Here is an 18,233-nt window from a genome sequence, read left to right as displayed (position 1 = left end):
AAATAAATTAAGCAATGAAAAATGCTTACTTGTATGGGATGTTGGCTTCCTGTAAGAAGGCTAACAGAACTCGGGAACCGTTTTGGGGAATATGGGCATCAGTAACTGTTCCCTCTGAGACATAGGAGATACTGCTGGGCTGCCACAGGTCCACCTGTAGTGCAGGAACCAACCTGTGATTCACATTCAGTGTAGGTGGGGAAAGATCCATGCCACAATGTCAAACACGTTATCTTGTTGGCATTCAGTAACATAAGCACATTATGGAATTAGACTCAATGCTTGCTTCATTAGGGTAAAACTATTTGATTTCAAATTTGTTCTCCAAATTACATCATATCCATATAAAATTGATCATAATTTGTGAGAGTTTAAAGACCAATTTATTAAAGCTACAAGGGAAAAATGAGATAACATAGTTCCAAGTATTATTTTGATAGTTTACAATTACTGGCTACACAGATATTTGAATAATAATAAGGAAAATAAATACAGAAGTTACCCCTTATCCTACTATACAAGCAAACTGTGGCAGTTTGACAACATCTGGTAACTTTAAATGGAACACTCTCCAGGTCCCTCCTCCTTCCCTATCACATGCCTTTCACCAATTCCTACTGGGTCTTCACATGTCCATAGAAACATCCCTTTCTCAGGGAGGACTTGTCAGGTAGGTCTCCTTGTTATGGTTCTTAGAAGACCTTGTGCTTTCATTGTGTAACTTCCTCTTACCAGAACGTGAGCTCCATGAGGGCAAAGGATTTGTCCATGTGGTTACCACCCCATTCCAAGTGCCTAGAATGGTGCTTTGTGCATATTAGCAACTCAGTTGTTATCTGTTGCATGTGTGTGTCCCCTCCTAACAATTCACTGTGTGCTTACTACATGTTCAGTGTATGAAAGGAAAGCAGGAGCCATGTCTGTTTGGCTTACTGTAGTGTCCCCTGTGTTTTGTCTAGGGTTCTGCATCCCATAGGAGCTCCACAGTCATTGAAAGAGTGACTGTACATTTGCAAACAGTATCTCCAATGAGGGACTAATAGCCAAAATATATAAAGAACTAACACAACTCCACAACAACAAAGGTAAAAGCAAATCAAAACTGTGATAAACAGCAAAACTGTAATAAAATACAACCTCACACCTGTCAGAATAACTGTTATCAGTTAAGACAAGGAAGAAGTGTTGGAGAGGATGGGGAGAAAAGGGAACCCTGGACACTGCTGGTGGGAACACAAATTGCTGCAGCCACTATAGAGGTTCCTCAAAAAGTTAAGAATAGAGTTACCATGTGACCCAGCAATCCCTCTTCTGAGTATCAGCTCAAAAAAATTTGAAACCATTTATTCATAAAGATATATGTACTCCTATGTTCCTTGATGATTATTTACAACAGTCAAGACATGGAAACAACCTAAGTGTCCTTTGACAGATGATTAAAGAAGACCCGGTACGTATACACAATGTAATGCCACTCAGCCATAAAAAGGATGAAATATTGTGTTTTGTGATGACATGCATGCATCCTGAGACCATCATGCTAAGCAAAATAAATCAGATGGAAAAGGACAAGAACTGTATGATTTCACTCATGTGTGGGATATAAAACAAAAAGCAATAAATGAACAAACAAAGCAAACTCATAGACACAGACAACAGTATGGTGGTTACCAGAGGTCAAGGTGGGCAGGGGGAGGATGAAGAGGGCAAAGGGGGTAAAATACATGGTGACAAAAGGAGACTAGACTTTGGGTGGTGGGCACATAATGCCATACCTAGATGTTGTGTTATAAAATTGTGTAATGTAAACTCATGTAATGTTATTAACCAATATTACATCAATAAATTTAATTAACAACAACAACAACAAAAGAATAAATGAATGACTATACTCAGCTGGGAGGGAGGGAAGCTTTATCTTCTGCATAAGCCTGGAACTACACTCAATTCAGTGCAATTTGTAAGGTCATGTCTGTCTTCTCTCTGCTTGGGGACTCCTTTTTCCTGCATTTCCAGCCTTGGCTTGTTGCTAAGCTTTTATCAGATAAGGTTGAGTTTATCTTCACTTAGGTGTCAGTGTCTGCATTCAGTTAGGAACTCTGTAAGACTAAAAGTACTTTGTGACTCAGGGAAAAATACACCTTTAGTGGTATAATTTAATCTGGAATGGAGTAGAGAATCCTTTATTTTGGGGACAAAGAGTCTACCTATTTTCTTTCAAGCAGCTGACTCCTCCAGTAACTGGCAAAAGCAAATCTGACTCAGCAAACATCCTAGTCCAACAATAATGGAAAACAGAACTGTGGGGCTGGTAGGGATGCTGAGAGATCATTTGATCCATCTGTCAGCCCTTGGGCAAGGATACATTTAGGATCCAAACAAACTGTCCCCATTAGATGCAACTAAGCCACATCTTTTTAGTCTCCAAAATAGGAGAGTTGATGACATTAATTTAACTCATATCCACATTTAACCAAATAGCACACGTTTGTCTTAATCTCTTACATTGCAGCCCAATTTCATCTTGTTCCATTTGTCAGCTGCTTTCTCACCTTTAAGACATAAAGAATGTTGGTATCTTTCACTTTTGTTTATATGTCAGAGATTTTCTATTCCTTTAATCATCTTTGGGATTTACCAGACTTTCTTTTTTCTGATTGTGTTGTTTTTTATTTTTATATCACTAATTTAAAAAACTTTGATTACAGTGGAGATTCAATATATTAGTTTTAGGTATATGACATAGTGACTAGACATTTACATAGTGTATGAAGGGGTCATCCCATTAACCCATGTCTAGTATCCATGTGACAGCATACATAGTTATTATAAAATTGACTATATTCCTTATGCCATACTTTATATCCCTGTGACTGTTTTTCTGACTCTTTGAACTTCTTCATCCCTTCCCCCTTGCACCCCTCACCCCCCCCCAATCTGGCAACCAGCAGTTTATTCTACAGACATCTTTTTGGTATTAAGTTTTGCTACCATCCCTTAATGCCAGTGGAGATGAGAAAATAGCACCATACTTGTAGGATAAAGAGCTACAGGCACATGAACGGATATGAATAATGACTCTGAAGATGAGTGTGTAAGTGTTATTTTCTGGAGTGCATGCTAAAATGAGAATCCTCATCGCACAGAAGAGAGTGTCTTCCCCGTAGGAAAGTTCTAGGAAGCAGCGTGCCCTCCCGCATAACCCAGGGAGGCCCCCTAGCAAACTAACCTGTCATCGGAGAGCAGCTGTTCTAAAGAAAACCAACTAAAAGGAATTTTTGAAATCAGGCATCATATTTTGTGATATTAGGAAAGTGAATTCTGATAGTAGGAAAGTAAATGAAAATGAATCATTACCTTTTCTCCAGTAATATTTGGCAATGGCTGCTTGGGTAAGTGATGTGGATATTTCAGTCTGGGTGGCAGGCATGTGCCTATGTCTTGGTATGGGGTGGAAAAACAGTCATGTGAGATTTGCAGTGTGCTACCTGCCTTAACAGATGTTTCTAATCTTTTCAATAACACCTTAAGATAGGAGCTAATTGTAGATTTCTGAATGAGAAGACTCAGGGTCATAAAGGTCATCTCTTCCCTATGGATGATCAGCTACAAAACGGTGACACCGGGTACGCCTAACTCAGGTATGCATATTTAACTGCCTGGATAAGTGTCTCAGGATCTTCAGAGAATAGCTCAGAAGAATAAGCAACATTCAACGTCCTGACTTGGTGTTTGAGGGGTCTAGTTGATGGGTCTCATACCCTGGTCTTTTCTGTCAGGGGTTATTTGTCCTATAAACTAATATGCAGATATTTTGAAGTTACAGTCAGCCCACTGTGGGCAGGTTACCATCAATCATTTCCATATGGCTGTATCACATTTGGATGGAGTGATAAATAGTCCCTGAACTGCAAAACTGGGTGACCTTGGATTATGATGACAACAAAGTATCGCCAACCTTGTCAGGATAGTCTAAGGCTGTTTGCCAACCATCACAGGCTATGCAGCAAACAGCCATTTAAATCCAAGGAAAGGATGCTCCTTTGTAGCACCTTCTGGTCTTGGCATCAGGTGGTTGTTCCCATGTGTTCCTTTCCTATGATTACCTGTCAAACACAGTCAGATCTATTTAAGAGGTGGAGGCAGTTCAGTGTAAAGGTCAAGAGTATGGATTTTGGAAGCCAATAACCCTGAGCTGGAAATGCTAGCTCTGGCAGCATTGGCTGTGTGACTTTGGGGATAGTTTTAACATTTCTGAGCTTCAGTTTCCTCATCTGTCCTGTGAATATAATTTTAAAAGCTACCTGCAGCCTTTCCTGCAGGATTAAATGGGATAATAGAAGTAAAACACATGGCAGAGAGTCTGCCACACAGTGAAAGCCACATATTATTTGTTCTTATTTTTATTATTTTCAGAGAGAATAAAAAAAGAAAAGCTGGAAGCAGTAAAGATAAAGTTATACTTTGCAAGTTTCTTGCTAAGATGAAGACTACAGTGAGACTGTCCTCTTGTTCAATGGCATTAAAACCTACAACTGGCATTAAGGAGGATGGTAAAACAATAAATAAACCGCAAATATGAACAGAGCAGGACTGTGTTCTAGCCCAAAGGCAGGTAGCTGGATTTGAAGCCACTCTAATGTAGTGGTTAATTCCCTGAACTCTGAAGTCTGAATCTCTGGGACTAAACTCAGGGTCCCCCAGTTAGCATCTGGGTGATGTAGGGCAAGTTCCTTAACTTTCTTCATCTGTTAAATGAAGATGATGATTCTTGGTTAATTAGTATTTGATAGTTTTAGTGGTTGTTGGTATGTTTGTTATAATTATAATAATAATTATTATTATAGGATTATGGAGATTATAGAAACTGCAGTGATTAAGAACAGGAATTCTAGAACCAGACAGGCTGACTCTGAATCCCAGCTCTGTCACTTGTTAGCTCTGTGACTTTGGGCAATTTACTTTAGCTCTCGGCACATTAGTTTCCTCATTTATAAAGTAGGGTTATGAACACTCTTTTTCATAGATTTGTTAGACTTAAATAAACTAATACATAGGCAGCACATAAATCAGTACCTGGTGACTAGGAGACATTCATTAAATAAATAATTCAAAATTCAAAAATACTTTTTTTTTTGCAATATAAAAACAATCATGATACAGTGTGGCTCCAATTTCATATCTCTTCTGGTTCTTGTTCTATGCCCACTTATTGGCCTGGTCCAGCCTCCACGAAGCACCCACCTGTCTTCTAGGCCCAAGGCTGATTGTACACCTTGTTTAGGTGTCACTGGAATGTGATCAGTGTCCTCCAGCAGCTTCGGGGGGAGTCCCATATGTGGATATGGAAATACACGTGAGTTGTTCTTTCAACTTGGTAACAGATGGCCTGCCTCCCAGCTGCCCAAAGTAACACAGAAGCACAGGAGAGAATGGTCTCGCTCTATATTTACTCTATTTTTTGTTGGTTTAGAAAAGTCTGAGCAAGTTTTCTGAGCAAGAAAATTTGATATTAAGTTTGTTGTCAACTGGTACTTGATTACATTTACATAATCATATTGATTCACATATTAGCACATACAAAATTTTAATACACTGAAGAGTATCCTTTCTTGTTTACCCTTAAAATTGTCTTTTTTGGCCTGGGCCCATATAAACTTTTTGAATCTTCTTTCAGAATCTGTGTCTATCAACTGTGGGGAGGTTTCTCTGACCACCATGTTTAGGTCAAATATCTTTGTTATCTCCTTTTATAGAACCGTAGTTATACCTTACTTGTATTGTTAATTATTTTATTACTTTCATCAGGTTCCCATAACAAATTGCAACAGACGAGATGGTTTAAACTCAGAGATTTTTGTTCATTTGTTTGTTTAAAGTTCCAGAGGTCAGAAGCCCAAAATTCAGGAGTCAGCTGGCTGTACTCCCTCCGAAGGCTCTAAAGGCAGGTCCTTCCTGGTTCTTCCAGCTTATAGTTGCTTCAGGTATTCCTTGGCATTGGCCACTTTACTCCAATCTCTGCCCTCACCTTCATATGATCTCCTGTTTGTTATGTCTTCTCTTTTGTCTCTTCTAAGGATACTTGTCATTGGGTTTAGGGCACATCTGGGTAATCCAGGATGATCTCAGGTTGAAAATTTTTAAGTACATCTGAAAAGACTTTTTCCAAATTAGGTCTCATTCATAAGTTCCAAAGGTTAGGGAATGGACATATCTTTTTGTAGGTCACCATTAAACAAACTCACTAGTATTGTCATATTAATGTCTGTTTTCCCCATTATCTCCACCAGAGTAGAAACTGGACTTCCCCACCCTATATTCATCATTATATCCCCAGTTCTTAGAACCATGCCTGCAATACAACAGGCACTAAATATTTTGTAGATAGAATAAATGAAGCCATGCATTTATTTCTTTCCTCTGTCTTCATATACATATTCTCTTCAACATTGCTCCAAAGCATTTTTAGGTTCCTAATTCTAGTTCTTCTTACCAAGAAATTGATAAAGTGGCCACTTAAATTTTGTCTACTTACCCAATTCTCAACTCATAAGTTCTTAATTTTGAATTTTTATTACATTTAAGTGTAATCTTGGAATATGCTGCTTCTCAGGTCACAGCACTGCATCCTTGTGGTTTGATGACTGCAGTGGTCATGTCAGCTACACAGTTAAAGACATGCTTATTTTTCACTGTATCATTTGTCTTTGCTCTACTTTTCATGACTTGCCAACATTTCAAATATCTGTGGGCTGCTGGAAGGGAGACTTGGCCCGAGAATATGGTCTCCTATAAACCAGAGGCATTTGGTAGGCTGTTAAATTCCTGAGGCTAATTTTACCTAACCCTGTCTTGTCTTTCTAAGCCCCGAGCATTTTGTAAATTATCACTTCCCTAAAGCACAGCCCCAATAAAGCCAATAAAAGGCTCCAGAAATTTAGGCAATTAAATTTCTTGTGTTTCACCATTAAAGAAAGATGAAAATACATTAATGAACAACTAATTAGGGATTAAAATAAATGAACTAACAACTAATTAAGGATAAAATAATCAAAAATTTGTGAAGGCTCCATATTGGAATAAAATTAAATCAGTCCAAAAAAAAAGCAAGGCTTATAAATTTTAATTAAACAGTAATTAATACTATAGCTTGAGTGCTAGTCATCATGTAAGGGGAGAGTCTGGCTAGATCACTGGAGGGTGGAGAGAAATCCCAAGGCAAATAAAAAGTCTGTCCTTCTCGAGGTGGGAGGGTTCTTAGGTGGAGGCTGCCTAAAGAAGTTAGCACAGCAACAGAGCAGAGCAGTGTGACGCAGCTGGAAGCAGCTTGCACAGAGAGTTAGTAAGGCTGAAAAGACCACAACACATGTGTAACAAGGAGATGTCCCACCGGAGCAGAGACATGGTGCCTCTGTGAGGCTAGAAATCCCTCCGATCCATTTATGGATCGTGGCGGTGGGAAGAGGAGCAGAGACACAGCACAGGCTGATGTGCATGGTGAACGCTGGCCCAAATTGGCTGGGAATTTGGACACTTCCGTGTTGTGCGGGACTTGAAAAAGAGAGTGTGTGAAGTTTGCTCTCTTTCCTTTCCCTCACGAGCCCAGTCAGGGGTTGGAGGCCAGAGCATTCCTGGGTTGATGGGCCCTGGAGAATGTGTGGTCTGACAAACTCTGTGCCCCTCCACAAACGCAGGAAGCAGTGGGCAGTGGAGGAAAGGGGCAGCGTGCTGCGGGAGAGGGGGTCGCTGGCTGCCTAGACTCCAAAAGATGCCTGGAGCCAAACTGTGGCTGGGGACCAGCTAAGTTACCTGTATTTCCCAAAGGACTGTATTTTTTTTTTTTAATGGGAGAGGGGATTTCAGGTGCATCTTTGAGCTGAGCTGACAAGAGGTGGAGGGGTTATTTGCCTTTGGGTGTTTTAAAGTAAATAAGCTTTGAGGTAGAAGCCCATTGTTCTTCCAAAATTGTATAGCCTTTAAATAAACAACCCCTTTCCTTTCTTACCAAACTCCAAATCTCTGGATTTTACTGGTAGTGGGCAGCAGAACCCCATGTGGCTATATGGAAACAAAAACATTATTTCTACAACAGGTGGAAAGGGTGGGAAGCTCTGGAAACCTTTTTTTGGTGCCCTAGTTGTTTCTCTAATCCTCTTCAAGGCTGATTGCTGATTGTAATAATTGGATAGCCAGTCTCATTTATCAAAAAACAAAGCATGCGTATTGAAAAAGAGAAAAATTCTTAACATTTTCCCTGAACTATTAATTGGTTCATTCACCAACTTGGAAAGAATGTTGAAGGCTATCAGTTGAATACTCAGAACATAGGGGTAGTCAGAAAATGTTTGGCTTATTGCATCAGTGCAGTGAGGGGTAATCTTAGCCTGAGCGTCTTAGAAAGAACCTCTGGGGTTTGGGTTCATGTTAGGTGATTTAGTGAAGGGGTTAAGCTAGGGGGATTTTTTTCTGGATTAAATGCTATCCAAAAGAGGTAATTCTATCATTGAATAGCTTAATAATTTTATCTAGAAAGGAAGGGAAATAATGTGGGGCTAAAGCTGTAATTGATAAAGAAGCCATAGTTACTTATATCAGCCCCAAAAAAGGGAATGTTTGGTCGTTCTTCTGTCTGGACAATGTTTTTTTTGTTGTTGTTGTTTTTTTGGTCTGTTTAGTCACAATCACCCTAGTCTTGGTGTTTTTTTTTTTTTTTTTTTAGATTTTAAATCTTATTTCATGGTGGACACAGAGTAGTCTTGTCTGAAGTTGGTGTTCAAGTGTGTGAGTCACACCACTCTGTTGGTATGAGTCAAGTCTGGGTGGCCAGGAGCTGCTTTCCCACTTTTCAGGTTAATCACCATGCTACCTGGGTTGTGTGATAACTAACAATATGCCAAGTGAGGGCTGGGAACTCTCAGCATTACCAGGCTAGGTTGACTTGGAGGGGATTTGGGGACTAGGGAGTTTGGGGTTATGGGATGAGAGATGTAGAGCTGTGCTGGTCCACCCGGGAGAAATTAGGGAGTCCATCATACCTGCCTTTGACACCCTGAATCTTTCTATAGCACCTACTACTTCATGTATAAGCAGCTTTTTCATGTAAAAGAGTCAATACTACCTTATTTCTTGCCTTCAAGGTGATTCCTGCAGTAGAGGAGCTGAAACTTAGTAGCCACACAGAAAATTTATTAGATTAGAGAAGTAATATTTCACTATATTTTGCCAGCCTAAAATAATTCTATACCCAAGAATTGAGTTAGCACTTTTAGCCTTTAGCTTTGCAGAATGAATAGAAATAATCAGATACCAACTGGTGCATCACCTGGATATTCATTAATAAGTATATTTGAAGGCAAGAGCTCCCAGGCTGCATCCCATAAAGTAATAAAGATTTCTCTCTATCCTCTTTTGATGATTTATGGTTTTAACATTGAGGACTTCTCCATGATATTTGCTTGCTACATTTAGAAGAGTATTCCATTTGGTGTTTGAATGACAGTATGATAGTGCATTTACATTTTAAAAACCTGGTTCTTTTCTGGGATGTAATACTCAGTGAAAAGCATTTCAGATTTTGTTGTGCATTTCCTTTTCAGATTCTGGCTCAAGAACTCTACTATGTATTATCCAAAGAAATTGAAGAAAACATCTTTGATTTACTGGAAAAAAAAAAGCCCAACTTAGGAAGTAAAATAAATGGCTTCTTTCTGGTTCTACCTAAATTTCAACATGTCACATTTCAGAGCCTTAATTTTCTTAATTAAAAATGAAATAGTTAAACTACATGACTTTCAAGTACCCCTTAAACTATAATTCTGCCAAATTCAATGTGCCTTTCTGAGTATAAAAGCTAATATTTCCCTAGAAAAATCTTTCTCAAACTTACCCATATTTTCTCCTTATTCTGAAAGTCAGGAAAAAAATTGCTCTCAACAATTTAGCACTAGAATCCCCTTTCATGGGCTTATATACCAGTAATGAAAAAAATATAAAGTAAGATAACTACTCAACTTTTTAGAAGTTATTTTCAACCCCTTTGCTGAAAGCACTTTTCCAAAGCAACGAAGGATAGGAAATGCAAATCAGCACATTATCTTCTTCCACATTAATTGCCTCCTGTATGGCAAAGACCAGTGAGGGATCCTCAAAGTGGAGGGCTGGATGATTGAGCAACTGGATCATCAACCCTTGAACAATCCAGAGGATCTGGAGGTTGTTCTGTCCCTCAGTTATTTGTAAGAACAGGCTGATTTCCCAAAGACCAAGCTATGGTCACTACTCCACATCCATTTTTTTTTTTTTTCTGAGCAGCTACTGAAACTCAGCCACTGCGCTACAGGCTGAGGGTACAATGATGAGCAAGACACAGCTCTCCCCTGAAGGACTAAGCAGACATTGCATGCTTAGTCTACAGAGAGAAGACACACGAGGACTATTCTATTACATCTGGGGAGGAAGTATGGGGCATCTTCCCAGGAGAGGTGTTACCTGTGCACAGTACTGAATCACGAGTAGTAGTTAGCCTGGCAAAGGTGAAGGCAAGTGGAGTAAGAGGCATCATTCAGAGGCTTCCATGCAAGGTGAGTTGAATCAGGGATAGGCGAGTGAAGAGAGAGTGACAATGTTGAAGTTTACCTGAGCCCTGTGATCCCAGAACTTGGTGAAAGTTACACTGCTCCTCTGTGTTCTAGCAATGGCTTACTGCAAGGAACTACCCTCGCTGCACAATGACATAAGAAGGGCTCATGGATTCCACCCTTCTTATCTAGGACATGCCCATATGTAATTCCTCAGATTCCCATTCTTTGCCTCATAAATAATTAGCTGAACTGTTTTTCCCTACTGAACAATCTGGACAAAATGCCTGCTGCCTTGACTTGACTAGGTGTTCATTAAGCTTCTTTCTCTCTGCCAGGCCACTTAACTTTTACCCATGCCAAGACTGAGACAAAATACAGCTTCTTCTGAGCATGAACTGACCTCCTGATGAACCTCCTCCGATCTACTGTCTGTTTATTCCAGTTCCCCACTCCTGCTTCTTTCTAGCCTTGTTCACTCTTCTACATACAACAAAGCCCTTTTGAGACTTAGATATCTTCAGGTTGGTCTGTTTTCCCTATGGATATAGTCTTTTCCCCTTCACTTGCAATAATTCTTTTCAATAAAGTCTCTGCTTACCTAAATCAGATTTGCTTTTTATTTGATGGTACTATATAAAAGCATGCTCATGGTTTATTTGGAGAATGAAAGTACAGAAGTTCTTTTAACCAACTTCCATGTAATAGATCCTGATTTAACTAATAATGATCTTCTGTATTGACAAGACTTCCTGTTATAAGATGTGAAATGAATGTATTGCCATCCCACCACTTCTGCACAATCACCTCCAAAATAACAAGGAGAACCTAAAAGATACTAACTTTATCTTTGATGAAACTAGCTGTATACCCAAGCAATACAATTTGAATATTGAAAGCAAATAGAGAACAGTAAATTACTTAACTGATCAGAAAAATTTCAGATTTAACCAGCAGAGAATGAGGTATGGGAGGGATATCAATGAAAAGGAAGTTCATGAGCTCCACAGAAGCCTGGACAAGCTGAGGGATTGGTATTACTGTGGAATACGGAAGGTGGGAATGAAGGAAGGTGGTAAAAAAACAGAGACCTTTGAAAATCTGAATCAGGGCTCTAAATCCTCAATGCACAAATACCACTCTCGGGTAATGAGCCCTCGTATAATCCACCAAAGTAACACTGGGTTGGCCAAAAAGTCCATTTAGTTTTTTTCTGTAAAATAAAAGACACATAAGTTTATTGATTTGGATAGTTTGAGTATGTCAGCTATTTCCTACATGGTATATAGCATTCAATGTTCTTAATTAATGTCTTGACTTGATTGCTGTCAACTTTAAGTGGTCTACCTGACTGTGGAGCATTGTCCAGTGAGAAATCTCCAGCATGAAAGTTTGCAAACCACTTTTGCCACATTCAATTGGTCACAGCACCTTCTCCATACACTGCACAAACCTCACAAACCTTTTTTTTTTTTTTCATTTCGGTTGTGTTTTTACCTTACTTGAAATAATAAAGCATAAAAAATGTTGTGTATTTTCTTCCATCTTAAATATTAAAATGGCTGCACAAAAATTCACCGATTTTGATAAGTTTTTAAAAAATGGATGTTGATATGACAACTATCACAACACAATCTAATAAAATTGTTTTGAATGAAGTTAAAACCAACTGAGTGCTACTAGAGCCACCTTACAGAGTAAAAACCAAACAAACTTTTTGGTCAGTCCAGTATGTTTTCTGGAGAAATTGAAACAGAGAGGCTTTGAAGTGATGATACAGGGCATAGAAGAGACTGGGGTTGGATAAAAAATGGGTAAATTAAGTGAAAATCTACACACCACCTGGCTGCTTTGGGTCATCAAGGAACATGTATAAAGGACACATAGACAAAGCCAAAGGGGGTTAGTATTGGGGGTGGGAGGTGTGAGTGGGTTGGGCAGAGGAAAGTGGTGGTGGGAAAATGGAGACAACTGTATTTGAACGACAACAAAAAAATGCTAAAAAAATAAAAATTATATTGATAAAATGTTTGATTTACCAGAAACACATGTGTACTACTAATATGAACATGCCCAAAATACACAGGAAAAATTGACAATATAATAAAGATTATAAATTATAAATCCTCAGTTATTTCTTAGTAACAGAAAGATCATATTTCCTTCCCAAGCACACACAGAAGTTATTGAAAGTTGACTCAATATCAAGATGCAAAACAAGTCTCAACAAATGTCAGAAAATGTATGTCAAACAAATGTTCTCTGATTACAGCATAATTAAATTTAGAAATCAGTGACAGAACCTATCTACATTTAGAAATTTTAAAATGCACTTTAGGACTTCCACCAAGATGGAGGCATAGGTGGATATGCCGTGCCTTCTCACACAACCAAGTTTAGAGACAACTAAATATTAGCAACAGAAAACACAGCCAGAACACAGAAAATTGAACTTTTTGGAAGTCTGTTAAGAACAAATTCTTCAGCCTGACCGGTAAGGAGCGAAACCAGCAGCTGGTGGAGCGGGGTTGCACTGGAAAACTCGGTCGGACGGACTCAGGCGCTCAGAATCCAGGCGCAGGGTTGGACCTAGTGAGCGACCGAGCGAGCGACCAAGCCAGCGACCAAGCAAGCGACCGCGGGGGAAACAGCGAGAGAGCAGGGCTGCGGGTTGACTGTGGTTGCGAATTTGTGCGCGGATAGACAAGTGAGGGAGTGGGCAATTGGACCAGAACCCAACGGGTCACTGCTAGCGGCAGGGAGGGTGCCGCCATTTCCCTGCTCTGATCCCACCTCCACATACGGCGTCATAACCCAGCGACTCCGAGTGGCCGGCCCTGGTGAACCACCTGAGGCTTTGCTCCTCACCCAGTGGCGCGAAACAGCAGAGGGGGCCGCCATTTTCCCGCTCTGACCACGCCCCCACATACAGCGTCACAACCCAGCAACCTGGTAGTCCAAGGCGCCGCTTCTCACACTTAAAGGGCGAGAACAAATGAAAAATGGCTCAAGAAGATCTCAAAGCCCCAGAGCCTATAAATCTAAGCAATGAAGAAATAGCAAAACTCTCAGACGCACAGTTTAAAACACTGGTGATCAGGATCCTCACAGAACTGGTTGATTATAGCCACAAATTAGACAAATATATGAAGGCAAAACTAATTGAAATGAATGGAATTGCACAGGACACCAATAGCAATGAAAAGAAAACTGGGACTCAAATCAATGGAGTGGACCAGAAGAAAGCAAATAATGGCCAAACAGAAAAGAGTCAAGAAGCAAGAATTCAAAGAAATGAGGTGAGTCTTAGGAACCTCCAGGACATCTTTAAATGCTCCAACATCCGAATTATAGGGGTACCAGAAGGGGGAAAGGCACAGCCACCAATGGAAAACTTATTTGAACAAATAATAAAGGAGAATTTCCCCAATCTGGCAAAGGAAATAGACTTCCAGGAAATCCAGGAAGTTCAGAGAGTCCCAAAGAAGTTGGACCCAAGGAGGAACACACCAAGGCACATCATCATTATATTAGCCAAGATTAAAATGAAGGAGAGAATCCTAGAAGCAGCAAGAGCTAAGGGGACAGTCACCTACAAAGGAGTCCCCTTCAGACTGTCAGCAGATTTCTCAAAAGAGACCTTACAGGCAAGAAGGGGCTGGAAAGAGGTATTCCAAGTCATGAAATCCAAAGACCTACAACCAAGATTGCTCTATCCAGCAAAACTTTCATTTAGAATGGAAGGACAGATAAAGTGCTTCTCAGACAAGATCAAATTCAAGGAGTTCATCATCACCAAGCCCTTATTATATGAAATGTTAAAGGGACTTACCGAAGAAAAAGAAGTTAAAGAAACATGAACAGTGAAAGGACAACAAACAGTTATTAACAACCACACCTAAAACAAAAGCAAACTAAGAGGACAGCTAGATCAGGCGTGGAAACATAGAAATGAAGATCTCAAGGAGGGTTAGCAACAGGGGAGTGGGAGGAGGAGAAGGGGGGAGAAGGTACAGAAATTAAGTAGCATAGACAGTAGATAGAAAATAGATGGGGGGGCAAGAATAGCATGGGAAATATAGAATCTAAAGGATTTGAGACACATGGTCATAAACTAAAGGGGGGGTAATGGTGGGGACGGGGAGGTAGGGTGGAGGGGAATGAAGGGGGGGGAATAGAACAACTGTAACAGCATAATCAATAAAAATTTTTTAAAAAATAACAATAACAACAACAAAAAACAAAATAAAATAATAATAAAATGCACTTTAAATAACTTGTGGATTACAAAAGACACAGGTAAAATTAGAACCAAATCAAAACTAAATACAACCTTTCTAAGAGAGAAATTTATGACCTTGAACACTCAAGCTACAAGAGGGTACAGAAATTGATGAGTCATATATCTAAATCAAGAAGGTAGAAAAAGAATGGTATAACCTACAAAAAAGTAGACTGCAGGGCATAATACAGCTAAGAGATCAATTGAAATGAAATACAAATGTAATCGTGAGGATCAACAAAACACAAAGTTGGTCTTTGAAACATTTAAAATAGAAAAAGTGTTAGCAAATGTGCATAAGAACAAAGGAATGAAGACTCAATCAATATTAGCAATGAGAATGATGTAAACCCAGATTTATTAAATTAACAAAAAGTGGATACTGTAAATGATCTTAAGCCAATACATTTGAAAACAAAAGTGGAAAAATTTCATAGGAAAACATAATGTACCAAAATATAACTTAAAAAATCATCATAAGAATAAATACAAAATCTGAATAGGTCATTATCAATGAACACACTAAATTAGTAGTTAAATACCTGCATCCTTCCCAGGGGCTGTGTGCCCCCAGCCTCATAATCTCAATCTTACTTTAACTCTTCCAGATTTTACAAAAAAAAAGAGAAATGCTTCTAAAATAATTTCATGAGGCTACTATAAATTTTGATAAGAAAAACCAGGCAAGGATAGCATGAGGATAGTAATTATAAGCCAATCTTACTTATGAACACAGGTATCAATCTTAAAAATGCATTTTAGTAAGCCAAATATAAAAGATACTAAAATCATGACTGAATGCAGTTGTAATTTAACGTTAAAAGCCTATGAATGGATTTTGTCATATTAATAGTAATGTATTAAAGAAAAGAAACAATATGATCACATCAGTATACTCAGAAAAATAACTTTTACAATTTTTATATCAATTTAATTTTAAAATATTTGTAGAAATTAGTAATAAAAAGTATATTCCTTAATCTATTAAAAGGTATATACCAAACATCTGCAAACGTTTATATGCAGTGCTGGTGTTAGAAGCATTCATTTTTAAAGTCAGATACAAAGTAAAAGCACTCTAAGACCAGTTCCATAGACTCATACTAAGGGTCATTGTCAAAGCAAAAAAATAGTTAAAAGGTTAGTGGCATTTAGGGATATAGCAATATAAATACAAAGGTCTTTCCATAAAATATCCAGCCACCTACTATGAAAAATAGAGACATATATTGAAGAAGATATAAGATACAAGAAATATTGTACATAGGACAATGACATCTCAGTCCCCTTCAAAGTAGGCACCTTGGGACCTCACATAGTTCTCCCAATGGCCATCAGTTGCCTTGTGGTATTTTCCTGAATCTCATGGACAGTCTGAAACCTCTTTCCTTTCATTGGTGATTTTTTGGGGGGGAAAAGCCAGAAGTCTCTGGGTACCAAATATGAGCTGTAGGGGGAGCTGAGTCACCTGATGTTTCACCAAAAACTCTGCCTGAGATGTGATGCATGAGTGGGCACATTGTTGTGATGAAGCTGCCAATCACTAGTTGCTTACAGCTGCATCCTTCTGAATCACTTGAATAGTTTATGCAGAGGAATGTTCAAGCCTAAAACAAAAGTGACACAGACTTATTGCTCTGCTTGCTCAATCATTTTCAATGTGACGGCCACACAGTACACGTGCTCACTCAATGGTGTCTACCACCCCCACTGACTAGTGCAGTGAAGTTGTCATTGTTCAGTCACGTGCATTCCAGTCTACTCTCATTATAATTAACCATTCTCATTATATTAACAATGGCTGGACCTTTTCTGGATAGACCTGGTATATATACATGTATTAATGTAAATGTGTATTCATTGGTCTTAAAATTTCTTCACAAAAGTAACAGTAAATGGAAAAGCAGGTTATAGAATAGTAGGAATAGGTGATGTCACCAAAATGGCGACTTTGGCCTTTGTCCTCCAACAAAGACCAGTGATTAGACACCCATGAACGAAAACAAATGTGGGGGAACTCTGGAGTACATTTAAGAAAGTTTAGCAACAAGGTGGAACAAAAACCATGAGAATAACTGTACAAAAAGAGAAAGAAGATGGCTTCATGTTGCCAGCATCATCCCATTCCCTTGATCAGCACCAGGAAAGTGCTTCCCAAATAAAGGAGTCCCCCTCACCATGAAAGGAAGGGCTGGGTGAGTGCCCAGCTTCTCCAGCCTTTTGGGATCCCACACTATGACCCTGCTTCAATTTCCTCTCACACTGACAAAGCTGAGGTGCATAGAAATGGTACAAACAAGGAAGAAAAGCAGGGGCCACCAACTGCAGCTGTGCAGTGGGAACAATTAAGGCTCACACGTGACCTGTTCTACAGATAAGCCCAGCGGCTTTCACTGCTGGAGAAGGAACCAGTTGCCAGCACAGCAGCCACATACCCCCTGCAGATTTCACCAGCTTCTGCCCAACAGGGTCACATTTGTTGATAACAGCAGCCTGAGTCCCTCCCTGTCTCCCCTTTTCCCACTGGCGCTTGGGAACTGCACTTGTAGTCAGCTCAGGCCTCTGTGGCTGTGAGTACAAGATACCAGCTTATGACTGACTCATACTGCTGTGTATGTGCTTATGGCTGCACCTCTAGCTGTATGCCACTGAACTGACACCTGTCACCAGCCTCTACTGCAGTGTAAACACCTTGGGGAGATTGTGTAGCCATGGGAGAGCACCCTGACAACCAGGGCCTCTGCAGTTATGGCCATGATTAAGTTCTGTCTTCTGTCACTAATCTGTACTATCATACTCACCTGTAGTTAACCTCTCTAGCTGCACACCTGCACATCCCAGCCCAATTCTTGTCACCAGCCTCAACTGCATTGCACATGCCCAGAGGGAGATTGCACAGTCATGGGAAAGCATACTGACAGCCAGGGTCGCTGTAGCTGCCAGAGAGCCCATAGTTGGCTCAGGCCCTTTCTGCCTGCCCTGGCCCTCACCACTATGAGTGTGTCTGCATCCAGACCCTGACACTATACAGGCACACGCACTCGGTCACCACAGCCGAGTATGTGCATCCTACCAGCTCTGGCCACCACTACTGACCGCCTTGAACTTTAGCCACTGAACCTGGAGGTACTGCTAAGAACTCCAATAGCCCTTGTAGCCGCTGTGGACATCTCACAGCTCTCACAAACACCACACAGTTGTTGATGCTGTGGACCCCAGTGGCTGGAGATGAAGAGTCATAATGCTGTCCCGCACCTGGTGCCACAACCTGCCCCTGCACTTGGTGCCCTGCACCACTAGACTCAGGGTCGCACATGCCCTAGCATGCCCCTACCTGCAAGTTGGAATGTTCCCTTACTGAAGTCAGTCCATAA

General features: G+C 40.0%; 1 protein-coding gene across 1 annotated transcript in view; it reads right to left on the bottom strand.

Annotated features, from left to right (window-relative positions):
- The window catches only part of CPA6 (carboxypeptidase A6), a 242,701-nt gene that overhangs the window by 70,681 nt on the left and 153,787 nt on the right, over positions 1 to 18,233 (bottom strand). Inside the window, exon 3 of the mRNA XM_037148967.2 lies at positions 30 to 154. Within this exon, the coding sequence (XP_037004862.2) occupies positions 30 to 154 (125 nt within the window). The remainder of the gene's footprint in view (positions 1 to 29; positions 155 to 18,233) is intronic.

Source organism: Artibeus jamaicensis, unplaced genomic scaffold (genome assembly GCF_021234435.1).
Source record: "Artibeus jamaicensis isolate MK-2021 breed Jamaican fruit bat unplaced genomic scaffold, CSHL_Jam_final scaffold_916, whole genome shotgun sequence".
NCBI lineage: Eukaryota > Metazoa > Chordata > Mammalia > Chiroptera > Phyllostomidae > Artibeus > Artibeus jamaicensis.
The sequence above is the reverse complement of the archived record's forward strand: the minus strand, read 5'-3'. Positions and strand labels throughout refer to the sequence as shown.